This window comes from Bubalus kerabau, chromosome 17, assembly GCF_029407905.1.
Source record: "Bubalus kerabau isolate K-KA32 ecotype Philippines breed swamp buffalo chromosome 17, PCC_UOA_SB_1v2, whole genome shotgun sequence".
Lineage (NCBI taxonomy): Eukaryota > Metazoa > Chordata > Mammalia > Artiodactyla > Bovidae > Bubalus > Bubalus kerabau.
The window spans coordinates 53,669,205-53,695,371 of NC_073640.1; the positions used below are offsets into that span (position 1 = coordinate 53,669,205).

A 26,167-nucleotide genomic window follows, 5' to 3' on the forward strand; every position below is an offset into this window, starting at 1 on the left:
ACATCATCCTTGACGTTTGTCCTGAAGCCTTTCTCAAGTAGCAGGTTTTGTATAAGTGTGCAGATACAAAAACTAAGTAGCACTGCTGAGCTGGCAGCCTCATCTAGAGTGCCTTCCATGAGTGTGGCCCTGGGTGTTTGGTTAACATGAGTTTAAAGGGCTCCTGCCGAGGTTGGAGCTGGCTTTAGTGACTGACTGATCAGAAAGTGGGTGAAAAGAATTCCTGGTGGTCCAGTGATTAGGACTCCGCATTCCCACTGTAGGAGGCCCCTGGGTTCAATTCCTGGTAGAGGAACTAAGATCCCACAAGCCATGTGGAGCAGTGTTAGATAGATGGATCTATTATTCATCCAACTAACTCACAACCTTTTAGAAAGAAAAGAAAGAAAGGTGGTTCGAAACTCCAAGGGATCAAGGTACTTTTGCATAGGAGAGAGCATCTTACAGAAAACAAGCCAGAGCTGCTGGGTTGGTAAATAGTGGAGATTCGGGGAGGGTGGCACGTTCCATATAGTGTGCCCTTTGCGTCTGTTCCATCAAGTTGTTCCTGCAGTATATCCTTTTATAATACACTGGTAATCTAGTGTTCAGAGTTGAAAAATTTATTCCTTAATATCCAACCTTTGAAAGGAATACACAGAACTGAAGACAAAAATAAAAGACTACTAGTTGGTGATGGTTCTTCATGACAGATAAACAGTTGCCAGTTAGATACTGAGAGTAGAAATCTGGTTTGCTGATGAAACAGTTACACTAGGAAACTGAAAGTCAGCCAGACTGCAGGGCTGCTGCCAACTCTTCTGTCGTGGGGGGGTACAGGATTTACACCGGGCTCTGCTTTTCTGGGAGGCGGACATGGAAAAGGCGTACTTTTTAATTTTTTTGTAAGGTGGGTGGTTTTTTTTTTTTAGTTCTCTTTTGGCCACACTGTGCGGGGTGGTGGGGGGGTGGGGTGGGGTGGGTCTTAGTTCCCCAAGCAGGGGAACACACACACACACACACAGTGGAAATGTGGAGTCTCAACCACTGGACCACCAAGGAGTTCCCTGGAAAGGTGTACTTTTGTCTAGTGACTGATGCTGCAACCCTGGGATTAAGCCCTAAAGACTGACATTTGTGAAGACAGATATGATCCCATAATACTAGATTTTGATAAAACAACTAATTGGGCTGATGTTTAGACTGCATTTATGGGGGAGGGGTGGTTGGGCACAGGGTAGTCCAAGAGCCACTCAGGGTTGCTGCCCCAGCTCAGCCCCATCAATAATGTGTACAGCCAGCCTTCTTCCCCTTTGAAGACTTTGTTTAAATTAACCCTGGCCTCACCTTGTCCCATTTCTTGTCAGGGCATTTTGGAATTGTAGGCCATACCTTGAGAATTATTTTTTTGGATACCACAAGTATTCCCTGCCTCCCTTTTTCTCAGTTTGCTAGTTAAATCAGCTGTGAAACCCATTTCACATATAGGGCCTGGTGGAGAATGTTTATAATCTTAGGGTAGATTGTCTTAACATCTCCGTCCAACATTGCAAAATGGGCTTTCTCTGAAGGTCAGGCCCCCAGCCCCTCAGCCAGGCACAGAACTGCTGAGCACTGTAAAGACTCACTGTTGGCCCTCTCAGCTTATGTCGACTCGCTCAGGACAGGGTCCAGGGCTTTTCCAGGTGCCATTGTGGTCTCCAGGGCTGCTGGCCTCCTGGTGAAGGAACATATAGGTCAGGCCAAGTGCTCCAGGCCAACAGCAAGGCAACAGAATGCAAACTCTGAAGGTGGGGGGTGGGGAGGAGGGTTCTCTGGCTAACCACAGATTGGAGGATTGACTTGGGGCCCCAAACCAGAGGTTACTGAGGCCTGGAAAGAGGTCTGAAGCCAGTTGTTTGACCTGTTTTGGCTTAAACATCAAAAAGGGTATACCAGAAAAGCCTGTGTGGGTAGATGTGTGTGTAGAAGATTCAGAGCAGGCCCCAGGCCAGACCCTGGCATTTCCTCCCCCACCAGCCTTAGCAGTGAAGGGTAGGTCGATGTGCAGCTGACTCCTCAGTTAGATGGGGCTCCCAGAGCCAGGATTGGGACTTCAGGAAGAGTCCCTGCAGCCCCTGGATCTCAGCCCAGCACTGTCTTTTTCCTCCTCTGGTTTTTCCTGAGTGGTCTGACCTCCCCATGTTTGGCTTTTCTGGGTTTCCTGTTACCTAGTTTGACCCCAGAAATGCCCCTTCTTGAGAGGGGAGTGTGCCTGCAGAAGCCAGGAAAGGCCAGGTTTCGAGGTGGGGGGTGTCTTTTGCCTTGGTTCCATGGTGACCTGAGTGTCCTCTTCCGATCCTGTGGGTGTCAGAGCTGTGGAACAGCTGAGGAGAAAAAGCAGCAGTAGGCCACATTGCTTCAAGTGGCTCTTTTAGGTCCTCTGTTGCCAGTGGGAATCTTCTGGAATGGGAGACCGCCTGGCCTGTCCCTGGCCTACCAGATGCAGAGCAGGAGCTGGCCTCAGTGAGGCAGCAGACCAGCCCTCCTGGAGGCTTCTCAGAAGGCCCCTCAGGGCCATAAGTGAGGGCCCAGGCCACTCCCAGAGTTGAGGTCTGAGGCTAGGAGTTCTCTTAGGAATCCAGCAGCCCAGAGCCAGGCCAGGCAAATGACCAGAGTCTACAGTATGACAGCATCATTAACCTTGCCTCAGCTCGAGGTGGTTGTACCTCCTGGGCATCCCCGTGGGCAGGTGCCATGCCTTTTCCTGAAACAGAGACCCAGGGCTACTGTGGGGACCCAGAGTAAACTGCCTCTTGTGGACAGGCATTGGAGAAAAGGGTGTTTTTTCTATCCTCCCAGAACCTCAGCCCATTCCATTGTTGACACTCTCGCCAGTTCTGTGTCTGCACATGTGGTTCATTCTACTGGGTTTACCTCATGCTGAACCCAGAGTGAACTCTTCGGTCAACAGCTTTAAGCTTGCTTCTGTGGGATTCACACATGTTTCTCCTGCTGCCAGCCTGACCCTGTTGAGTTATGGAAGGGGGACAGTTGACAGGAGACAGTGTCTCTTAGAGATTTTAGGCTGTGAGCAGCCTGCTGTGTCCCCTCCTGCCTGCCCCAGACTGCCACACACCACAACTACCCAGGCAGCTGCTCGGAGAAACCCAACCCCTGTCCTTTGGCCCACATCACAGAGGAAGGGGAGTAGCCAGGAGGCAGGGACCACAGACAGCCCAGACCTCCTTCAAGTCAGCATCTTCAAGCAGGGTGGGACTGAGAGAAGCAGGAATGAGGCAGCAGGAGCCCACACAGCTGGAAAAGCTGACCTAGCTGTTGTGTTGGTCTCCTAGCAACAGCCACCAGCAGCCCCCAGTGACCACAGCAGTGCCGGGCCAGCCCAGGGGCTCTGACCTCACTGTGTTTGCTGTGGCAACAGCCACCAACAGCTAACTCCCGTCCCTCTAGGAAAGCCAAGTATTTGCATTTTTGCTGGTGTGGCTTAGATGCTCTTCTTCCTTTCCCCAAGCCAAGGAGTGAGGGGAGGGAGGTGCAGTCTTCAAACTGTCACCACAAGGGTTCTCAGCATCTCAGCTCTGAAGTGTCTGAGGAGCCATCCCTCGCTGTCTAGCCACTTTCCAGGACAGAGGCCAGCTGTTGAGGAGTCCCGTCTGCTCTTCCCTGTACCTCCCATCAAGAAGCTGTGGGGACTGGCCCCTGTGGACAGCAATGCTTCTCTGTCTCCTCATCAGGACATGGACAGGGTGGGTCTGCTTCATAGAAAACCTCCAAGAGGCGTTTATCCACGTCCTTGAGGTTCAGAGGAATCAGAATAGGATCACTGATCATTTATTATGGGCAAGCAAACAGTGGAATCAGTTGTCCACTGTCCATCAGTTGTCCACAGAATGTCTGGGGCCACACTCACCCCTGGCACCTGCCCATCTGGGTTGTGTGCCAGGAGGAAGCTTCATTATTTAGCTGGAAGTCAAATTCTATCTTCCTATGACCAGACGCCACCTAATTCGCTTTTAGGAATGGAGCCTAGGAAGAGCAGCAAGGAGAAGGACTTGACTTTTCCTTTGTAACCAGTGTGCTTTTTTCACCATTTATGTGGCTCAGGGCACAGATGACTGCATGTGTACGCCTTCACTTCCACCCCCAATGAAGGTTGAGACATTTTCCCTGGGGAACAAGGAAGACCCTCTAAATGCTGTGTGTGTCAGAGCCACGGGGTTGGGTTGGTTTAGAGAACAGCTACACCCACCGACCAGATCTCCCAACAGGTGTGCACTGCGGTCCCTGGTCTCTGGCTAACCCACATCCCAGCTTCTGTTCCTCGTGTTTTTTGAATAGACTCTCTCGTGTTTCATCTTCTCCTCAAACTTTCCTTGATGCTCCCTATTGGGAAGCCTCTCCCAGGACAGCATCAGTCCTGCTGGCCCCAATTTCAGACTTCTTTCCCTGCCAAACATTTCCACATCTGCAAATTCCCACCAGAGCCAGGGGGAGGGTAATGGGATCTCCGTCTTTCAGATGCAGAAATTTGAGACTCAGACTGATTAGGTGGCTTGTCTACATCCTCACAAATAGAGGGCACAGCCGTGATTTCAACCTCGAGGCTCTTCCCCAGAGCCTAGATTTCTACCCTGACTCGCCGTTCCTGTCCTTCTGATGGGAAATCACCGTAGCTTGACTTTCGCCTGGTCCGGGTTGTGAGAAGAGCCAGTGTAGCCCACCCAGTGATGGCCACTAACCATCAGCCATCACGCCAACCATGACCTCCGTTTGTTGAGTGTCGGCTGTGAGCCAGACCCTGGACTACGCAAGGGCTTTACTTTCCTGAGCTCCTTCAGTCTTAGTAGTGATCATATGATTTTCCTCTAATTTCCCCCTTTCAGGGTTTGAGACTTGGTAGATAGACTGAGGCTCTGAGAGGAAGTCACTCACTCAGGGCCCTGTGGTGTGACTTGACCAGGTCACGTTAGATCCGGGGTGTGCCAAGCCTCTGCCCTGCACCACTGGCGTCTGTCTGGGCAGCTTCCATCCTGGAGGCCACAACGGAGCCCCTACTCCAGAGATCCCCACACATGGTCAGTTGCTTTGTGGTCCTTTTTCCGGTCAGTCTTCACCAAGTCCAGGAGAGAGGCTTTTCTCCCGCATTTCATGGATGAAGCAATAACACAGACTGGCCATGGTCAGTAGTAGCCACACTGGAACTCGATGCTGGGCTTTTTCCACCCTGCTAGGCTGCATCTTTGTCTGTCTGTGCATGCAGGCCTCTTTACAGATTTGTTCCCCTCTGTGGCTTCTCCCTTGATTACCTTTCAGGGCCACTGAAAGTTGTTTAAATGCAGTATTCCTTATCACTCCAGTTCTGTTGTGTGTCAGGATGTGAAAAGGACACCCGTATGTGTGTCTGGGCCCCACTTCCAGAGACTGGGGTTCAGGAAGACCCCTATAGGGGGTTTCCAGCTGCTGTCTTTTTCAGTGGTGTCCAAGTGATTCAGGTACATAGGCTGAGTCCTTGGACTGCTGGGGTTTGATAGATCTGGGCCCCAGCCCCAAAGGGCCCAGCATGTGGGAGGTACGCAGTGAATGGAAGCTGTTGTGCTCTCAATCAGGTGTGGCCTAGAGAATCACTCTCTGCCAGCACCAGCTCAGGACGCACCTGACCATCACCCAGAAGAAGCAAAGAGAAAGTTACTAGCAAAACTGCACTTGCGAACAGCACAAGCTATTGGCTTGCCAAGCACCCTAATTTAGAAGCCTGTGGGTGCAGCTGGTGTTTCAGAGCAGGACTAAGGGGATAAAAGAAACAGTGTTGATGAAAATGATCTACACAACTGTCAAAGGGGCTGGTTAATTATGGCATCTGTTCTACAAATAATAAGGGAGAACACCAGGGAATTCCCTGGCAGTCAGTGGTTAGGACTTGGCGCTTTTGCTTCCTAGGGCCGGGGTTCAGTCCCTGGTTGGAGAACTAAGATCATTCAAGCTGCACAGCATGGCCAAAAAAAGGGAGAGCAACAGCACAGAAAAATGATAAATGTTGAGTGAAAAAAAGGCTTCCGAAGAGTGTGTGTTGTTTGATTTCATTGGTTTTAAGAAGCACACAGATACTTCTAAAAATACATAAGAAATTCAATACAGGTTATCTCTGGGAAGTAGGAATAGCAGCAGTAGGTGGATGAAAGGCTTCTTACTCTACACTTTACACCTTGTACTCTGAATTTTTTTTACAGTAAGCATATGCTACTTTTAGAATAGGGGCCAAGAGAGCTGTAATGTACAATACCAAGGACAAATAGGATTAAAAAGCAAAGCCCAGAAATTAGGAATCTCCTGTCCTGTGACTGTCAGCAGCCACTTTCCCAAGTCACTTCGTTTTCTGAGGGTAGATTCAAGAATCTTAGAAGTGAAGAAGGAGCAGTTTCCTGAGTTTATCTGCTTAGGAGAACTGGTATCCTTTTCTCACTCCCTGGCCACATATTACCCTGCAGAGGAAAAACCAACTTGTAATGTGCCACCTCTTGCCTCTTCCGATCCCTACCCCTAGACAAATGTTTATGGGTCAGCCCAGAGACGAAAAATGAGACCATTTGAAGGCTTCCAGCGCAAAGCTATTGTAATTTGTCCCACTGATGAGGACCTGAAAGACCGAACAATAAAGCGAACTGACGAAGAAGGGAAGGATGTCCCAGATCACGCGGTCTTAGAAATGAAAGGTAGGAGACAAGCGGTTCCCAGGGGGACATTGCTGCAAGGCCCTTAAGGGGAAAAGTGTCTTATCCCGTTTTTCCCACCCCAGCTCCTTGAGTATTCTTTTTTTGAATTTGTTCTTTCTTTGCTTCTGCTTTGTCCCTTGCCTGTGTAGTACAGCTGTGACTGAAAGAGCCGCCCATATCCCTGTGGGGGCAGGCTTTTCAGATTAGGTGGGGCTGGGGCAGGATGTGGGAGAGGGTGTGTGGGAACAGATGCTGGAGACCTGCATGGTCTTCTGCCTCTGGCACCCACTGGGTGGGCTGGCTGAGCAAGCCTCAGTGAGGCTTCTCCATAATAAACGAGGATGGTGATTCCCCTTGACTGGCTTGTTCCTGGGTATCAAACAGTGGTTTGGTGGAGTTTAGTCACCTTTTCAGAAAAAGGAGAAGAGGGTCATTGTTAGCCCCTTATTGTTGTCAGGGAGGCAGAGCTTGGGACTCTCTCTCTCTCCTCTGTTGCTCACACTGTGGTCCCCTACTCCTCCTCCCTTCTGGCAGACCAGTGTCCTGGGGGTGAAGGAGACTAACCCTCGGAAGGTGCTGACCGCCTTTCCTCTCCCTCTGGCACCCTCCCTTCCTCCTAGCCAACTTCACGTTGCCTGATGTCGGGGACTTCCTGGACGAGGTGCTGTTCATTGAGCTGCAGCGAGAGGAAGCAGACAAGCTGGTGAGGCAGTACAACGAGGAGGGCCGCAGGGCTGGACCGCCGCCTGAAAAGCGCTTTGACAACCGAGGCGGGGGTGGCTTCCGGGGCCGCGGGGGTGGCGGTGGTTTCCAGCGCTATGACAACCGAGGTCCCCCAGGGGGCAACCGAGGAGGCTTCCAAAATCGAGGAGGAGGCAGCGGTGGAGGCGGCAACTACCGAGGAGGTGAGACATTTCACACTGAACTCTCCCGCTTGTGGTTCTGGGGTCAGGGTTGACTGCTTCCTCAGTAAGCAGGTGACATTTCCTTGGCACCAGCTGTTGGCTGAGCCCTGGTAGAGAACTGAGATAAATCAAAGTCTGGGGCCTCAGAGAAACTCCCACTGTCATCTCTTCCCTCCCCACCCCACCCCCCACCAACATTACCCCTGAAGGCCTTGCCCATTTGTGTGTCACATTGCTATTATTTTTGTGAGTCTTTCCCACCCCTCATCTGACCATGAGCTCCTTGAGAAGAAGGGCCAATCCTGGGTCCCATCTCAGGACCTGGCACAAGGCAAATATTAGGACTGTTTTTGCTTCTAAAACAAATGGAGAAACGGGCTTGGAGAGATTAATTTGCTCAATTCACCCAGGTGAATCCATAGTTGGTATCAAGTGATGGATCCAAAGCCCAAGTTCTTAGTCACAAAGTTATGCTATGTCTGAAGTGTATGGTCATGATTTTAATAAGCATGCCCTACTGTGTTTCAGTCTTGTGTTGGATGATTTAGGGGACAGAGCCATGACCCAGACACTGTCACCCTTTGGTGACAGTCCAGAAGGATGCTGGGCTGAATGGGAAACCCCAGGGGTACAGTGAGCTCCAGTGATTCAGCCTGCAAAGGAGCAGGGCTCAGGAAAGGCCCCCAGAAGTGCTAATGCCTAAGCTAAGGTTCTGAAGCCACCAGGAGGGGGCTGGGGAAAGGGTTCGGGGCCAAAGACTCGCGGAGAGGCTGGCTCATTTGGCCAAGCACTTAGATGTTGGAGACACAGTAGAAACCAAGACGGCCCTGGTTCCAAGCCCATAGCCCAATGGGCAGGACAAACCTGTCAGCAGGCCTTGATGACTGGGTGCTCCCAGGGCTCTGGGGAAGGCCAGAGGGGTGCTTGATTTGTTCACTGGACCTTCTCTGTGCATGGTCATGCTGGAGCCACAGCAGTCCCCAAGACAGCCCGACGCCTGAGGGTCTCAACCAGTCAGAACAGTGGGGACTCTTACTTGCTTCTCCAATGCAGGTTTCAACCGCAGTGGAGGTGGTGGCTACAACCAGAACCGCTGGGGTAACAACAACCGGGACAACAACAACTCCAACAACCGAGGCAGCTACAACCGGGCTCCCCAGCAACAGCCTCCACCACAGCAGCCACCACCACCACAGCCGCCACCACAGCAGCCTCCACCGCCGCCCACCTACAGCCCTGCTAGGAACCCCCCAGGGGCCAGCGGCTACAACAAGAACAGCAACATCCCCGGCTCAGGCGCCAATACCAGCACCCCTCCTGTCAGCAGCTACAGCCCTCCACAGGTGAGACGAGGAGCGTGTGTGTGTGGTACAGGTGAGAGGATGAACGTGCGCACGCGCGTGCGTGTGTGTGTGTGTGTGTGTGTGGTACAGGTGAGAGGAGGTGGGGCCATGGGTCCTCACTCTTAGCTCCAGCTCTGCCCTTTCTTCTTTGTTGCCAGTGCTTTCAGCTGGAACAGACCCTAGATATTCCCAGATCCTCCCAGACTCAGAGTAAATTGGGAACCTGCCTGTTCTGTCACCCGCGGGGCCATCTGTGTTGTCACGAGCAAGTGCATTTCTCTTGGCTGTATTGTCATTGGCCTCACTGAATTCCCAAGAGAGCACTGCATTGGAGTTACCTCTTGCCCAGGCTAGAAGGGGTGACCCTTTGTCTTTAGGATGTGGAGACAGACCTTGAGGTTGGTGAGGACTTGACCTCTGCCCTGAGAGCTTCACTGCTAAGCAGCTCCAGCTCAGTTCAAGTTCTCAGAGAGCCAGTTCTCGGCTCTGGTGTGCACGGGCCCTGTAACCAGCAGTCCCCGTTGACTGTGCACCTTCCACTCGCCACGCCTGGAGGCAGCTGCCAGGGGACACAGGTGTATGGTCTAGTCCCAGTCTAACCAGAATATTTCCTAGAACAGGAGTTGAACAGATGCAAATTCAAGCCCCAGCCTCACAACCTTCTGGTTTTGTGACCTTGGACAAACAGCTTTACCTCTCAGAACCTTGTTTTCCTCATAAAGACCTAGAGATGTTAGTAGAACTCACTTCCAAGGTTTGCTGTGAGGGAAAGATAACGTTATAGCTTTGCAGGTAAGGCTCTGGAAATAGGCGGACCTGGAGGCAAGTCACGACTTTTTGCCCGTGTGACTTGGGCCCTGTTGATTTCACCTCCCTGGCCTCCCCTTCTTTCTCTATAAAATAAAGCCAATGGAACCTACCTCAGAGAGTTGATCGGGGGTCAGATGAGTTAAGGATACAGCCTGGACATGGGGAGCACTTAGGAATTGCCACTGCTCTTTTCCTTAGCTGGTCTTCCTGTAACAAATACCACCATTTATTGTGCTCAATGGAGTGTGCACATAAGCTTACTGAATACGCAAGGCAGTCCAAAGGGGTAGTCCTGTTGTAATTCTCATTTTACAGGGGCAGGGGGTGGGGAAACGCCTAGGTTTTCAAGAGATGCTGTGTGCCTTGCTCCCGAGAGTCTCAGGCCTGGGATTAGAGTCCAGGATAGAGCTCTGCATCCTTCCCTGTCCTGCCAGGTCACAGAGCTGACCCACCCCCTTCTTAGCCCTCGAACAACCTCCCCCATGGACATTCCTTTGTGGGCCCACTGCTTATAAAGGCCCTTCCTCCATCCCAGCTGAGCTGGCTGTTTCACAGAGACCTGGTTTTCTTTTCCCTTCCACTTTCAGCCGAGTTTCAGCCAGCCACCTCCCTACAACCAGGGAGGGTACAGCCAGGGCTACACAGCCCCACCACCTCCGCCTCCGCCACCACCTGCCTACAACTATGGGAGCTATGGCGGCTACAATCCAGCCCCTTACACCCCACCACCGCCCCCAGCGGCACAGACCTACCCTCAGCCCAGCTATAACCAGTATCAACAGGTAAGTGCCAGAAGCAGGGAAGGTAGAATGGGGCCCCACATGGATGTGTATTCCCAGACTCATGTCCCTGCTTATCCCTAAGAAGATGGGCAGTCTTTTGGTGTCCATCGAGTATAGCCATTCTATTTGGTGACCACTGCCACACTGGCTGCTAAGTGTAGGAACTGCCATTCTAGTTCCTCTCCCCAGCGCAGCAAGCAAAGGGGGCCACAAACCCTGCTTCAGCACCATGGCCAGTGTCCATTCTGATTGGTTGGTGCTGGGCCATCGTACCTATTTTTGAGTATTTTGATTGTGGTGTAACACACACACATCTAGCTATACTTGAAAGGGCAGTAGGTTGGCAAGCCAGGAGACCTGGGCTTCAGTCTCTAACTGCCCACCCATGCTACATCAGGTCATTCACTTGTCCTCCCAAAGTACCTTGGTTTCTCTGTCAGGAGACCTATTGTTGACTGACGTCACTGTACCATGGTGGGGGGTGATCGGGGAGGAGCCAGATGTGGGTCTGTATGAACATGTCGTGTTCTTGGTTTCTCTCTCCCCAGTACGCCCAGCAGTGGAACCAGTACTATCAGAACCAGGGCCAGTGGCCGCCATACTACGGGAACTATGACTACGGGAGCTACTCCGGGAACACACAGGGGGGCACAAGCACACAGTAGCCATGTGTCCTGGAGGCCCCTGCCGGCTTCCTCCACCAGCGCCCACCTCAGCCCTCCTCATCCATCCCTACCGGGTCCCGTGGTGCTGGGGGATGGGTCCTCCCAGGGCTGCCTCCCCTCTGAGGGGCTCTTCCCCCACACAGGGCCGGGCATTTCCTCTGGATTCAAACAGGCAACAATGACCTTTTATTTTCTGTTCGTCCCCCTACCCTCCTCTTCCTCCCTTCCTCCTTTTTGACTAAAGACCCCCATCCCTTGCCTTGGTCGTACAGTGAGGCTACAGGGCTGAGGGGAGGGCCCCTTCCTGTCCTCTCCTCCCAGCCCTGCTCTAGCCCCTCAGCTTCCCAGACTCTCATGCAGTTGGTTGTAAATTCTTCCAGGAGCTGTTTTACTGTCTACTTTTCAGGATTTAAAACAAAAAAAAAAATCAAAAACTTAAAAAAACACAAGTTTTAAAAAGCAAAATGCAGAGGGAGGAAGCAGTGACAGATATTTTTTTGGTAATTATGCTTTTTTTTTTTTTTTTTTTAATTTTTAGAACTTGTCCGTTTTTACTGTGGGTCGGCTGTTGATATTTCATCAGGATAACCATTTCTTTGCTGAGTTCAGGTGACAGAGGAAGAACCACACCCTCAAAACACACACAAAACAAAACCACAGAATCATCTTTAACCTAACTTTTTATACAATGTCTCAGTTTCCCATAACTTTGCACACAAGCTTCTGTGTTGAGTTGAATTGTACCTGCTTTTTGTATTTGGAGAGAGTGTGACTATTGAACTTGAAACCTTTTATTCTGGGCGTCTTGGTAGTTTCTGGTGGGATTAAGCGGGTGAGAGGGAAGAAGGGAGTTGGGGGGCTCCTACCCTTCAGAACATGAAGTTTCTCCCACTGCTCTTCTTCAGAGGTCTCCCAGTGCCAGACCTAAAGGTTTTTCCTACAGTGATCCTCTGATTATTTTTACTTCCCCTTGACCCATATGTTTTAACAGAACTTTTAACAAACTGCACTTATTAAGAAATGTGTTTGCCCTGTTTTGTTTTTGTTTTTGTTTTGTTTTCAATAAATGACATGGCACCTCCTAGCAGGAAGGAAGCAGGGTTTCAACGCTGAAGTGTTACTGCAGTTGGCCTTTACTTGGGGTGGGGGCCTTTACAAGGGGACATTATTTACTCATTCATTAAATACTTACTGTGGGATTTGTGTTCAGTTCAGTCGCTCAGTCGTATCCGACTCTTTGCGACCCCATGAACCGCAGCACACCAGGCCTCCCTGTCCATCACCAACTCCCAGAGTCCACCCAAACCCACGTACTATGTGGGTGATGCCATCCAACCATCTCATCCTGTGTCGTCCCCTTCTCCTGCCCTCAATCTTTCCCAGCATCGGTCTTTTCAAATGAGTCAGCTCTTCGCATCAGGTGGCCAAAGTATTGGGAGTTTCAGCTTCAACATCAGTCCTTCCAGTGAACACCCAGGACTGATCGCCTTTAGGATGGACTGGTGGGATTTGTGTGCCTTTCCCCATTTTTGGTGCTGGGTGTGCCCCCTTAAACCTGGGGCCCTCAGTTTAAAATCCACTAGTTCACTTTTAAAGTGGTTCTCTGGTTTCTGCACCTTTCAGTCCACCCACAGCCCCCATTCCCTCCCAGAATTTGTGAATAGGATGTAACAGGTCCCTCAGCAGACAGCAAGGTAGGGTCGGTGTTTGGGAACTAGGGCTGGACTGTTGGGGTCACCCCTGGGTGTGACTGCCCATCTACATTAGGTCTGGCCTGGGTGCTAGACTTAAGATGGTTTCTGACTGCTCCTGGATCCAGGCTAGTGGGGTTCTAGGAATTAATGTATCCAGCTAGTAAGTGTCAGTTTTTGCTCTCTTATCCACCCACTCTGGACAGTGTTAAGGACACAGCATGATCTAGGTGGTCTTGGACCCTGCCCTCAAGGTGGTCTTAGTCCAGAAGTGACACAGACCTCTCGTGGAATGGTAACAGCATCAAGATCAGCTGTGAGAGCATGGGATGGGTGTAGGGTGTGGTGAGGGCTTCCTGAAGAAGGGGAAAATTTTTTTTTAAGTGGGAATGATCTGGGATAAAAGATTGCATCCCCACAGCCTGTCCTTCTTCCCTGGCAACTTGAGTCATTTCTTCATTCCCTCTGGGCATGCTGTGCTTCTGGCCCCTTGTGAGGGACAAGGCTGGGACACAGGAGGAGCCAGTTCAGCCCACCTCTTCTCTCACAGAACTATCTCAGAGCCTTCTGAAGGGGACATGGGCTACAAAAAAGGGAAGAGGAAGGTTGACTACCTTTGAGGTCAAATGTGAGGCATCTGACATGAGATGGAGCCAAGGTTGATGCCTAACTGGGCTACAAGTGATCCTAGAGTGGCCTCCCTGCTGAGAGGGCCTCAAGCCCTCTAGGCTGGTAAATCCCCCTTGCTGCAGGTCCATGTGTTGGGCAATAGTGCCCTCTGCTGGCCTCTTGGCAACATCTAAGTGTGGTCTCCATCTATTCCAAGCAGCAACTCAGCCACTTTGCTCCAGATCCCTTATCCTGGGAGTGCAAATAGGAAGTTACTCTGCTTTCAGCCATAATATCAGGGTTACTGCATCAGCCTCCTCACAGATCTCGCTGTCCTCCAGTCCCTTACCCTGATGCCCTCACCCTCTTTTAGCTCTCCACAGGATAAAGGAGCTCAAGCTACTTAATTCAGCTTACATGGCACACATGCTTGGGCCTGGTGACCTCATTGGCTTTATCTTTTGCCACTCCCCTTTCAAACTTCAGATCACTAGGGTGTTCAGGGAGAGTCACAAATCCCTTTTAGGCTCTAAATGCCATGAAATTCTGCCTTGGAAATGCATGTGTATTTTGAACTTTGCATAGGTTCATGAGATTCTCTGATCCTTGCAGTCTGGTCAGGGCCAAGTTAGAACTTTCATACTCCTGGTGGCTCAGATGGTAAAGCGTCTGCCTGCAATGTGGGAGACCCAGGTTCAATCCCTGGGTTGGGAAGATCCCCTGGAGAAGGAAATAGCAACCCACTCCAGCACTCTTGCCTGGAAAATTCCATGGACTGAGGAGCCTGGCTCCTCAGTCCATGGGGTCGCAAAGAGTCGGACATGACTGAGCGGCTTTACTTTTCACTTCACTCCTTGACCATACTGAAGTCCTTGAAGCAAACAGAACCATGGATACCCGCCTTCCCTTCCAGGGCTTTGCCTTGCCCCCTTCCTACATAAGACCCTTCTCTTCCTCCCTCTTATCCTAATTCCTGCTCATCTTTCAGGTCTCAGGGTATCGTTTACTCCCAGAAAGAAACCTTCCCTGGGCCCTCCAGACTGGGACGGACAGCTCCCTTAGCTGAACCTGTGGGTCCATCAGCCCTGCCCATTTGGTCACTGGTAGCACTTGAATGCCAGTCCTTACCTATCACCTAGGGCAAATCAAGACCAAGGTTTTCTCTCCACACCTGCAGGTTCTTCAGGTCCTGGAAACAGAGTGGGACATTCAGTCTCTGATCTCACCACCAATCATGCTAACCAGGGACTGGGTGTGATGACAGGCATGCTACAAGACTTAGCAAATATTGTTTGAGGTGGTGAAGAGGATAGGTCTAAACCAGAGCCCAAGTACTCAAAGGTCATGAAGGGTGGTGATACATCCATTCCCAAATTAAGCATGCTGGGCTCTGGGGTCAGTAGCGCACAGGTTGAACAGTGCTTCCCTCCTGATACCCCACAATTTCGAAGCAGTTCGGGTTGGCGGGGGTGGCCCGGAAGAGCCTATCTGGCCCTGGCGCCCTTTTCCTGCCCGGCTCAAGTGAGCGGGGTCGGACAGCAGCACGCGTGCGCATAGGAAGGGCCTCCTTCGTCCCGGAACTTTGGTTCCTAATGCCGTGGAGCACCCGGTCCCAGTCATGTACTCAGCCGGAAGTGGCCTCTAAGGACCTGCGTCCGGAATTGGTGTTAGGATCTCGCCACGGCGGGTAACAAGTCGAAAACAATCGGGATGGAGGCCGTAGCGACCGCGGCGAGGGAACCTGGTGAAGGTGAGGTCCTGGCCGCGCGGAGGCGGCAGGAGGGTGGGGCTGCAGTGTCACTGTGAAATGTTTCCCCTTGAAGGTGAAGGAGGGACTCTATAAAAGAGGGCACCTGTGTTCGGCCTTACCTGTCCGCTTCAGGCTGACCTCTTTTATCCCATCGCCTCCCCCGAAATTAACCTCTTCCAGCTGTTTCCGTGGCCCGGGCTAACCCGTTTCCTTACCAGGCTAACTCGAGCTAGCAAACTTGTCCCTGTCCCGGGCTAACTCTCCCATTATTTCAGCCAACCTTGCTTTCTCATGTTACCTCCTTCCCTTGACTCCTCCCCTCACACGCAAACTCTTATTTGCTAACGCCTCCCGCATTTCACTCTAATTCCCTTTCCCCGAAAGTCCACAGTCCCGTGTGCTTACTCAGGGTCGTTAATCCATTTCTGTGCTCTCTTTTGTGTTTTCAGCCTCTTTATTTCTCCTGATGCCTCTCCCGTCAGTACCTAAAATGCTTTTGTTTTGCTCATCCAAATACTGTCCTGGTGCTTCAGGGTATGTGGGGTGAGGTGCGGTTAGGAGGTTGGTTGGTTGAAACATCACAGGCCAAGAATTGGCCATTGTTGAAGCTGGATAATGGGTATATTGGGGGGGAGGGGGGTGTCATTGTACTACTTCTGTGCATGTTTGAAATATTCCATAATAATAAAAAAAAGTTTTAACCTAAAAAGCTATCCCTCGATTCCATGCCACCTTCCAGATACCATTTAATCTTCTCCAAGGAGTCATTTACATTTGCCTCCTCTTCCCAGCCACTGCTGTCTGGCTTTTTTACCTTCAGAAACTGCACTGATTAGGGTCCCCAGTGACCTCCCTGTGTAGTTTGTTTTTGTTTTTACTTTTTAAGAAAGATTTATGTATTTATTTATTTATGGCTGGGGTGGCTCTTTGTTGCTGCATGCAGGCTTTCTCTAGTTGTAGAGAGCCAAGGGCTACTCTTTGTTCCGATGCGTGGGCTTCTCACTGTGGTGGCTTCTTTTGTTGCAGAGCACAGGCTCAGTAGTCCTGACCTACGGGTTTATTTGCTCCAAGGCATGTGGGATCTTCCCGGACCAGGGATCGAACCGATGTCCCTTGCATTGCAAGGTGGATTCTCAACCATTTTACCACCAAGGAAGCCCTACTCTGTAGTTAAACCACATGGCCAGGTTCAGGGTTTTTTTCTTATTAAACTACTTGCAGAATTTGATGCCATTGATCCCTCTGTCTTTACTGAATGTTTTTCTGTGGTTTCTGTGACACCATTCTTTCTGATTTCCTTCCTATCTCTCAGGCTCCTCCTGCTCAGCCAGCGTTAGTTTCCCATGGCTGCTGTAGCAAATGACCACAAACTGAGTGGCTTAAAACAACAGAAATTTCTTCTCTCACGGTTCTGGAGGCCAGGAGTCTGAAATCAGTATCACTGAGTTGACATCAAAGTGTCAGCAGGGCCGAGGAGGCTCTAAGGGAGAACACATTCCTCACCTCTCCTAGCTTCTGGTGGCTCCTTGCATTCCTTGGTTTGTTCCCACATCACTCCAATCTCTGCTGCTGACTTCACCTTGCCTTCTCCTCTGGGTGCATCAAATCTCCCTTTGACAGGACACTTGTAATGGTATTTAGGGCCCACCAGGATAATCCAAGAGAATCCCCCTGTTTCAAGGTCCATACCTTAATCACATCTGCAAAGACCTTCTGAGTTTTGTGGGATTTTTTGGCCATGTAAGGTTAACATTCTCGGGTTCCAGGAATTAAGATGTGGCTATATTGGGGGGCCATTTTTAGCCTCTCACAGCCTCCTTCCCATGCAGTCATGGCTCTTTCTTAGTCCCTTCTCTCTTTTCATCCCTCACACACTCTCCTGTACCCTCCCCATGACTTATTTCCTTCAGCTCTACTGCTTTCCTTGTCTCTGATGACTTCTGTAACTGTCCCCAGAGCAACACTTCTCTCCTAAGAAGTCTCCAGCCCCAGGTACCAGCAGTCTCATAAATGCCTTCCCTTGGGTGTCTCCTGGGCCTGTCATACCATCCATGTCCCAAATTGGTCTCAACATCTTCCCCCAAACGTGCTCCTCATCCATGCCTGTGTGTCAGGGACAGTTTGACCAGTTTACTGGCCAGAGGCCTGGACCTTAACTGAATGCCTTCCTCACCTTCCAGCCCTTCAATCCCATGACTTGTCCTAGTCAGCCTCTCAAGCATCTTTTTAATCTGTCCTCGCTTCCACAGCCCCTTACATGGTCCAGCCCAGTCTTCTCTTGCCTCAGTGATTAAAACACTCCCTGAAGCCCATTGCACCTATAATCACCACCCTCTTTCTCTTCCCCATCCAAGTCAAGCTACCTAAAGGAGTTGTCTCTACTTCCCCTCTTCACTTATTTCCTGCTTGCAGTAGCCTTGCTCCAGTTCCCGCCACTTTTGAGAAACAGCTCTCACCAAGGCTTGCCCAGCCCTCAGCTTTTCTGTTTCCAGTGCCTGTACTGGCTTTGACCTTGTCTGTCTTCTCCCATCAGACCAGGTGCTCCTTGGGAGCTGATTTGGATCCCTCAGTGGATCCTCAGCATTGCCCAGCTCGGGCCCAGCATAGATTTAGAGTTGCTGAAAAGTGGTTAGATGGATGTGTGTGAGTAGGAGAGAAGGATGAATGAATGAGTGAACGAGTTAGTGAATGTATTGATGATTTCATGAACAAGGGAAAAGGCAAAATTGAGTGAATCAGTGAATGAAGTGGTCAAGGACTAAGGAAACACACCAGGCAAACTTCTCTCTCCGGGCCTTTGCACTGGCTCTTTCCTCTGCCACTTCCCACAGAAATCTCATGGCTCAGTCCCTGATGACCTCAGGTTTCTACTGAAATGTCACTTTTTTGGCAAGACCTTCACTGACTGTCCACTTGAAACTGCAGCCTGACCCCCATACCCTCCTCCTTCCCTCTTAATTTTCCTGCACAGCTCTTGGAACCACCTAACACTATTATTTTCACTAATTATGTTTCCATTTGTCTGCCTTCCCCACTGAACTGTCAATCTCTTGCTTAGGGTGGTCTCTCTAGGCCTAGAACAGTGCCCAGAATATAGCAGGTGCTCGCTAAATGTGAAACGAGTGAGTGAGTGAGCACTCAGTCCCTGCCACCCACTCTCTATCCCCTCTCCCATCCCTGGAGTGACTGATCTCCCCTCTCCCCACAGGCTGCACAGAGCCCAGTCCTGGGCACTGGGGGGAGCTGAGCTGGACGCCGGTCCTGCCCAGACCCCAGGACAAGGCGGAAGCAGCAGAGGGAACGCCAAGGGCCTTAGACGCGGACCCCCCTGAGGTGGAGGACCCGGCGGTGAGTGCCATGCTGCACGCGGTGGCTGCCAGCCGCCTGCCCGTGTGCAGCCAGCAGCAGGGTGAGCCTGACCTGACGGAGCCGGAGAAGGTGGCCATCCTGGGCCAGCTGTACCACGAGAAGCCGTTGGTGTTCCTGGAGCGCTTCCGCACAGGCCTCCGGGAGGAGCATCTGGCCTGCTTTGGACACTTGCGTGGTGACCACCGCGCAGACTTCTACTGTGCTGAGGTGGCCCGGCAAGGCACAACCCGACCCCGCACGCTGCGCACCCGCCTGCGTAACCGCCGCTACGCTGCCCTGCGTGAGCTCATCCAAGGTGTGGGGGCACACGGACTGAGGGGGAGGGGAGACTGCGGCACAGGAAGTAGAAACGGGTGCGAGAGCAGAAATGGACGGAGATCCTGGAGAGACGGAGACAGAAATGTAAGGGGACAGGGCGCGATAGGGAGAGACAAGCAGGGTCTCGGGGAGAGAATGGCACAGGCAGTGAGAAGGGCTGGAATCTTGCAGATGACAGAAGTGCCATTTCAGACCAGTGGGTCAAGGACACAGTGTCCAGCACTGTGATAACTGGTCATCCCTCAGGAAAACCAGGTCCCTACCTCATACTGTACAAAGAGGCATTGCCAGAAACCTCGGGGAATATGTTCAGGAAAGGCCTCTTGAAACACACACACATGTGAAAAGCATGGAGAAAAACATCAGTGGGACTTCCCTGGCGTCCAGTGGTTAAGACTTCACCTTCCAGTCCAGGGGGTACGGATTCATCCCCTGGTCAGGCAGCTAAGATCCCACGTGCCTCAGGACCAATAATCCGAAATACAAAACAGAAGCAGTATTGTCACAAGATTCAATTAAGACTTTAAAAATGGTCCACCTCAAAAAATCTTTTAAACAAAACAGGAAAGAAAATATTAGTACCTTTTTCTCTTTTCTTTAATTTTTAAATTTTTTAAAAATGTTTGTGTAACATTGGTACCTTTTTGACCATGATGTAATTACAAGCAGCTTTGTGACCGAAGACACCAGAACTAAAAGATGTTAAAAGATGAGAGCAAATGAAGGAGAGGGTGAGTTAAGATTCTAGTCAGAGAGAAGGCACAGGCTATAGAGAAGGGGAACTGGGGAGGGACACAGTGACAGATGAGGCACAGGGATGAAGAGCTGAGGAAGAGTGAGTGAATGAAGGAAGTGGGCTGAGATGGTAGAAACTGAGGAAGCAACTGAGGAAGCAGGAGAGAGAGAGAGACGGGGGCAGACAGGGGCAGAGGAGGGGAGGGAGAAACCGAGACCCAGAGAGAGAGTGTGTGCCGGTGAGAGAGAGAAACCGACTGTGGTGGGAAACACCGGAAACAGAGACATGGGGGTAAGAGGGGGGACAAGACGGAGCCCAAGACAGGGCTCTTGAGGGCAGGGCTGAGCAGGCAGAACCGTTATCTAAGAGACAGAACTGCCTCTACAGGGGCAGACAGCCAGGGGAGGTGCAAAGGCCCTGAGACTGAGGGGCAGGGAAGCCCGGCCCACCTAAGGGGTGAGGTGTGGGGTTTGGAAGACCAACAGGGATGCCCACGCCTGGGCAGGTACCCTGCGAGACCTGATCCCGTGCACACGCACGCCCGCTCCATGCAGATATATTCTTAACGTGCCCAGCAGTGCAGGCGTGTCCAGGCAACAGCCAGAAGGAGGCTCAGCAGACAGGCATGCATGGTCTACACACTGGCTCCCGTGTGCATCCTGCTCACAATGCCCTGCTCACCAGCTCTGAGACACAGGGGCCCAAGCAGTGTGCTGATGTGTGCACGCACACATGGGGTGCAAATTCTTGCCAGTACAGCTGCACAGGGGCCCTAGGCCATCAGGGCCTCGGGCCAGAATGTCCAGCAACCTGACTGCACCCGACAAACTTGCGACATGTGAGTCCATATGTAGATACAGGCCTGGTCACGTTCACGTGCTCACACACGTTCGTGAGTGCCCGTGGTCACGACCTCAGACATCTGTGCATGTTTTACTGCATTCCTGAATTGGACAGTCACACACTTGTGTGTCTACAGCTTCCGGTCAGCATGGTTCCATGCCTGGGTGGACACAGGTCTGCCCAGATGCTCACCCCTACCCAGCCCCTTGCCTCACCCGCCGACCCTGACCCCCCGCCCACCCTGTCTCCTCCGTGCAGGGGGCGAGTACTTCAGCGACGAGCAGATGCGCTTCCGTGCCCCACTCCTGTATGAGCAGTACATTGGGCAGTACCTGACCCAGGAGGAGCTCAGCGCCCGCACCCCGGCCCACCGGCCACCCAAGCCTGGCCCCCCTGGCACACCCACCTGCCCGCTCTCCGACCTGCTGCTCCAGTCCTACCAGGAGCGGGAGCTGCAGCAGCGTCTGCTCCAGCAGCAGGAGGAGGAGGAGGCCTGCCTGGAGGAGGAGGACGAGGAGGAGGATGAAGATGAGGAAGGTGAGGCCAGCGGCCAGGGGGCCCCAGCGTCGGCACACCCAGCCCCAGCCTGTGTGCCTTGGCTCCTTGGCGGCAGCGCCTGCAGGAACAGACGGCACATCCTCCCCTGCTGCCCTGAGCCCCCCAGCCCTTCCATCCTCTCCAGCATCCCTGTCCCCCTCCTTGAAGGACATCCCTCACCTCCAGGCCTTCGCTCATGCTGTTCCCTCCGCCTGGAGGGCCCTCCCTTGACCGCCCTCCTTCAGGTGTCAGGTCCACCCTGTTCTGCGGCCTCCAAAACACCGCATTGTCACGGGTTTGATGTATGCCCTGGGAAGGTAGGGACGGGGCCATCGCAGTCACTGCCCTGTTCCCAGGGCCACCCAGCATGAGGGACGCAGCTCTCTGTGCACCCCTCACACACCCCCACCCTGGGCGTCTCCCCTACAGACCAGAGACCTGGCAAAGACTCGGAGGCCTGGGTCCCTGACTCGGAGGAGAGGCTGATCCTGCGGGAAGAGTTCACCAGCCGCATGCACCAGCGCTTCCTGGATGGCAAGGATGGGGACTTTGACTACAGGTGCTCCCCTGCCCTCGCCTCTGGTCCCCCAGCCTGGCACCCCACAGGGCAGGGGCCCTGGGTTCACCCAGCCCAGGGGTGATCAGAGGTCAGTGGGTGACCCTGGAGTAGCTTTGTCCATCTCTGAGCCTCTGTCCCTTCCCCTGAAAGAGGGATTTGAGCAGGGCTGACATTCAGCTCCACGTTGATAGACCACCGAAACATTCCTGTCCAGGTAGATGGTATGGCGGCCTGATTGAAGTGTCCCCAGGACCGCAGACCTCCTCATGCTGCAGGAAGTCATCACTGGCAGGGTGATGCCTGGTGTGGAGGGGCCTGTGCTGGGCGCCCGTGCCGTGCTGGTTGTTCATTTCTCCAGTACAACCCCAGAGATAAGATTCCCAGGCCACCTGGGTGAAAAGAGATTTTGCATCAAGGAAAAGGACACAGGCGAGTGAAGTATCAGAGTGAAAAGATAGATGCTTTTGTCAACTGTGGCAGCCTCGCCTTGTGGTCCAAAACATCAGGTATGGCAGCAGAGGGCCCACCCCCCACAACACGTGAACAAGCAGCCCCTCGGGTCTCATCAGTAGAATGGCGGTCCTCATTGCCTCAGCCACGCCAGCCCCTGGTACTAGAGCATCTCTGGTCCAGTCTGGGATCCCCAGCTCCAGAGGCAATTCTGGCTAATCCACTTCGACATTTATCACTCTCAGGGTTCCACACAAAGCAGTGAGTGGGGTGCCTGGGCACTCGGTAAGGACACCACTGCCATCATAAAGCCAGGTGCCCACGAGGAAGTCAGACCCAGTATGGGGAGTGGTGTGGGCCGAAGCCTGTCCCATCTCGGGGGGTGGGGGAGCTGCTGGCCTGCATTCACCACTAGGTTCTCAGCGCAGCCATGTCCAGACTCTGGGGATCAAGCAGCAAACAAAACCAGTGGAAGGGTTCTCTGTCCAAGGGCATCCCACTCCAGTGAGGAAGGCAAAAAAACAATCTAGTGAGGGAGCCAGGGAGAAAAAGCAGCGGGGTGGGTGATGAGGTGGCCAGGAGAGGCTGAGCAGGTGACATTTGAGCAGAGACTTGCAGCAGGGGAGGAGTAGGCCATGCGAAAGCCTGGGGGAAGAGCATTCCCGGCAGGGTGGGTGAGGGGTGAGGAGGGAGGCAGGCGGTCTCATCAGAGGGGAGGGGGCTGGACCGGACAAGGCTTCCTGCACCGGAGAGCGTGAGCAGGCCTGGGAGGGTCCTCCTCACAGCTGGACCCCTGGCCGCCTGAGGACAAGGTTTCTCCCTGTCAGCACTGTGGACCTTTTGGTCCAGATAATCCTTTGTGCAGACTGTCCTGCGTGCAATGGGCATTGAACAGCCTGCCTGGCCTGTACCTCCTGAACACCAGCAGCAGCCCCCCTCCAAGTTGTAACAACCAAAATGTCCCCAGTTACAACGAATGTTCCCTGGGGTGGGGGTGGGGGGCAGAATCTTCCTGGTTGGGAAGCAGCCTCCGGGGAGTGTGGGCCCATGGGTCACCGCATCTTCCAGCTTTTTAAGAGGAAACCAGAAGTTGTCTTATAAGATCTTTCTTTGGCAAGTGTTACTTTTTGTGTGAAGCCCTCAGAGACCCAGCCTAACCCAACTGTAAGTTAGCTCCAACTTAGAGCTGCCAGCACATGGCCTTTCATTTCGGGGGGCACCCCGGGCCCCAGCTCCTCCACCGGGTGAGAATTGGGGAGGCCCAAGTGCAGGCAGAGCCCATCCCTGACAGCCCCTCCCCCTGCAGCACAGTGGATGACAACCCCGACTTTGACAACCTGGACATCGTGACCCGGGACGAGGAGGAGAGGTACTTCGACGAGGAGGAGCCCGAGGACGCGCCCAGCCCAGAGCTGGATGGGGACTGACGGCTGCGGCCGCCTCCCGCCCGCACGAGGCCGCTGATGACAGGCCAGCTCAGGGACTTTCTCTAAGCAGAAGCAGGGCGGTTGCCCGGTACCATCAAGCCTGGCGGTGGTCTCCATGCCCTCACCCCAACTTTGCCTGGGCATCCTCCCACCCCCTTTCTCTCTGCCTTTCTAGCTCCTGCTGTCTCTGTCTCTCCCCACCTCCCTATTTCTCCTTTCTGCCTTTCTCTTTCTTCCCCTCCTTCTGTGCCTTGGCCCCTGTCCCCACAACGGCCCGAGATGAACATCCTCCCCTGGACCTAGGCCAGGGGGCCCTCTGTGGCTGGAACTGGCCCGGTTGACCTCAGAGCAGTGCTCCACCACTCTGCCCCCGCCAATCCTGCCCTGACTCTCCTGCACTCTGCAATGGGGTCTCAGGCTCGCAGGTGCACCTCCTTGCCTGTACCTACTGTCTCCTGTGGATTCAGCTCTCGGGATCCATGGCCACACATTCCCATCTCTTTCAGCCTTTGTGCTGGTTCTGTCCCTCTCTGCCTTTATCTCTGGGTTTCAGGATCCCTGCCCCCTCCCCAGGCCCTGAGCATCCCCCATCCTGGCTGCTGAGTAACCCAGCCTCGCTGTGGACATTGGGGAGACCCTGGGAGTGGCCACCTGCTCTCACCTCTCCCTCAGGGCTCAGGTTTGGGAATGGTGGGCAGGAGCAACGTGGGACCATGGGCCTGCCAGGTTGGGTAGGGTGGACTCTTCCCCTCCCAGCATCCCTCTCCCAGCCACAATTTTCCCTTCCTTCCTTCCTTCACTTCCTCCACCTCCCTCTCCCTCTCCTGTTTACACTCCCCGAATACGCACAGGCTGTTATCATGGGTCCTGAGTCATCCCACATATACACACAGTCGGCCCCAGCCTCCCTGCCCCCAGCCAGCCACAGAGCCAGCCCCGCGGAGCCCCCTGCCGCCCTGGGCTAATGGGAGCCAGATGGCCGCCTGGTGACTCAGCAGCCGGCCTGTGGGAACCCAGGCGTCCTGCCTTCCCATGGCCCCGCACTCAGCTCATGCTCCCCCAGCAGACATACACAGAAGAGGCTGGCTGCTAGCGGGGGGAGGACACAGGCCATGCGTTGGAGAAGAGGGGTGTGGGGACCCCTCACTCCCGTGAGCCAGGCCATGGCCTGGCCTGAAAGCCCTCTCAAAACTGCCTCCTCCAGCATGCGGCCCAGGGTGAAGGGCGATCCCAAGGACTCCTGGGGTCACAGCACTTTGACCCCCAGGGCTTGGCTCTGCCCTCTGGGTCAACTGGAATTAGAGCCAGACACAGAAATTGAAAGCTGGATGGAGGCTGGAGTTGAGGGGGTGCTCGATTGAATAAGGAAGCTTCCAGTTCCTGAGCAGTTCGGTCCTGTGCCAGGCCCTAGCCAGGTGCCTGATGCTGCACTGAACCTCCAGACAGCCCCAGGAAGCAGGGGCTCCGTCCCATTCCATGTGTGGGCCATGGGTGGCCCAGAAAGGAGATGTCACATATTCAAGGCCAAGTCTTAGAGACCACCGCGCCTGGCCTGCCTGTCCACTCTCAGGGCCACGTGGCATGGACGGATACACCCATTTCTCAAGGGTACTGACTGAAGGAGAGTCAGCTGCTGAGGCCGCTAACAGTGGATAACGCCTTTGGGGCCCTCCTGGTATGCTAGGCACTGCCCTTCCTCTCCAGAGACATGTGGAATCTTCTAGTGTTTAGTCAGTACCTGAATCACTGAACCATCACAGAGATCCTGTGCAGTACATACTCTCAGCACTGACACTGCATCTCGGAGGAGGCGCAAGGCCCTCCGTGTCAGCCAGACCCACAGCTTGCAAAGATGAAGAAGAGAGGGGGATGTTTGTCTCAGGTGCTTGTGTTCATGCCCTTGAGTTGTGAGGGGTCTTTCATACCACAAATATCAGCCCTGGATGACCTGTGCGTTTTTCATTTGATCATTAAATTTGTGATATACTGTGCCATACATAAATTTGTTACATAATTTTTTAAGTGATGAGAGACAGCATTTTGAGTCAGAATTAGGGTTAGTCAGATGGCGGAGCAGGAGCGTGTGTATCCGAGAGACAGAGGTGGAGCCTGGAGACACACCCCCATCAGAGCCTCTGAGACACGGAGGTGCCCAGAGAAGCGCCTACCCCTCTGCTCCCGCTCCTGGGGTTGGGGTGGGCGGAAAGGCTGAGTCAGGGAGGGGACAGCCCCTCCAAGGGCATCCGGCCCCCACCCCCGTGTCTCCGGTCTGTCCTCCCGTTCGGGCTCTGCTGGCAGCCAGCTCCCCTCACACACACACACATCTGACACCTCTGTGTGTCCCGCCAGAGCCAAACCTGTCCCAGCCCCTCTCCTCACTGTCCCCTCCTTCCTCTGCTCCTCCCCTCACTCCGTCTTCTCTCTGGGGGGCTGTCTCTGCAGCTCTGTCAGCATCTCCCTGCCACTTTTCATCTCCCCTCTCTCAGCCCCTTCTCTTTCTGCCGCTTTGCCCTCCACCTTTCTCTCTCTCCATGTCGTTCCCTCCCTCTCAGTCTCTACTTCCCCATACCTTTCTGTCGCAGCTCCCCGCCCCAGCTGCTCCTCTTGGCTTCACCCTCATTTTTTCCTACCCCTCTCTGCTGTCTCCTGGCTCACCCCCCTCGTCCCCACTGTTGGTCTCTCTC

At 53.2% G+C, this 26,167-nt stretch overlaps 2 protein-coding genes and 1 long non-coding RNA gene across 6 annotated transcripts in view; 2 read left to right on the forward strand and 1 right to left on the reverse strand.

The window, feature by feature from the left end:
* HNRNPUL1 (heterogeneous nuclear ribonucleoprotein U like 1) overlaps positions 1-12,289 on the forward strand; it is a 34,570-nt gene extending 22,281 nt beyond the window's left edge. For all 3 annotated transcript variants that reach the window (XM_055553856.1, XM_055553854.1, XM_055553855.1), the window contains exons 11-15: positions 6,521-6,689; positions 7,310-7,594; positions 8,648-8,937; positions 10,335-10,529; positions 11,078-12,289. In XM_055553856.1, the coding sequence (XP_055409831.1) occupies positions 6,521-6,689; positions 7,310-7,594; positions 8,648-8,937; positions 10,335-10,529; positions 11,078-11,194 (1,056 nt within the window). In that variant the 3' untranslated portion in view covers positions 11,195-12,289. The remainder of the gene's footprint in view (positions 1-6,520; positions 6,690-7,309; positions 7,595-8,647; positions 8,938-10,334; positions 10,530-11,077) is intronic.
* On the reverse strand, positions 762-17,133 carry LOC129632344 (uncharacterized). 2 transcript variants are annotated; one of them, XR_008704474.1, is made up of 5 exons: positions 15,364-17,133; positions 14,623-14,683; positions 9,858-9,954; positions 1,608-1,696; positions 762-842 (listed from the first exon to the last, which is right to left on the reverse strand). It is a non-coding gene; the product is annotated as an uncharacterized LOC129632344 (long non-coding RNA). The 2 variants fall into 2 exon arrangements; XR_008704473.1 differs by lacking the exons at positions 762-842; positions 1,608-1,696 and adding an exon at positions 7,590-7,712.
* Positions 12,442-25,486, forward strand: CCDC97 (coiled-coil domain containing 97). The gene is made up of 5 exons (XM_055553857.1): positions 12,442-15,244; positions 18,453-18,908; positions 20,769-21,047; positions 21,477-21,606; positions 23,363-25,486. Exons 1-5 carry the CDS (start codon positions 15,205-15,207, stop codon positions 23,481-23,483), a joined length of 1,026 nt encoding a protein of 341 aa, XP_055409832.1. The 5' UTR covers positions 12,442-15,204; the 3' UTR covers positions 23,484-25,486.
* Positions 25,487-26,167: the final 681 nt, after the last annotated feature.

Excerpts from the sequence above, each read along its gene's own strand:
- CCDC97 (XM_055553857.1), top strand. The coding sequence starts at position 15,205 with ATGGAGGCCGTAGCGACCGCGGCGAGGGAACCTGGTGAAG. Across the intron at positions 18,909-20,768 it reads CCTGCGTGAGCTCATCCAAG|GGGGCGAGTACTTCAGCGAC; the intron begins GTGTGGGGGCAC and ends TCCTCCGTGCAG. Across the intron at positions 21,048-21,476 it reads GGAGGATGAAGATGAGGAAG|ACCAGAGACCTGGCAAAGAC; the intron begins GTGAGGCCAGCG and ends TCTCCCCTACAG.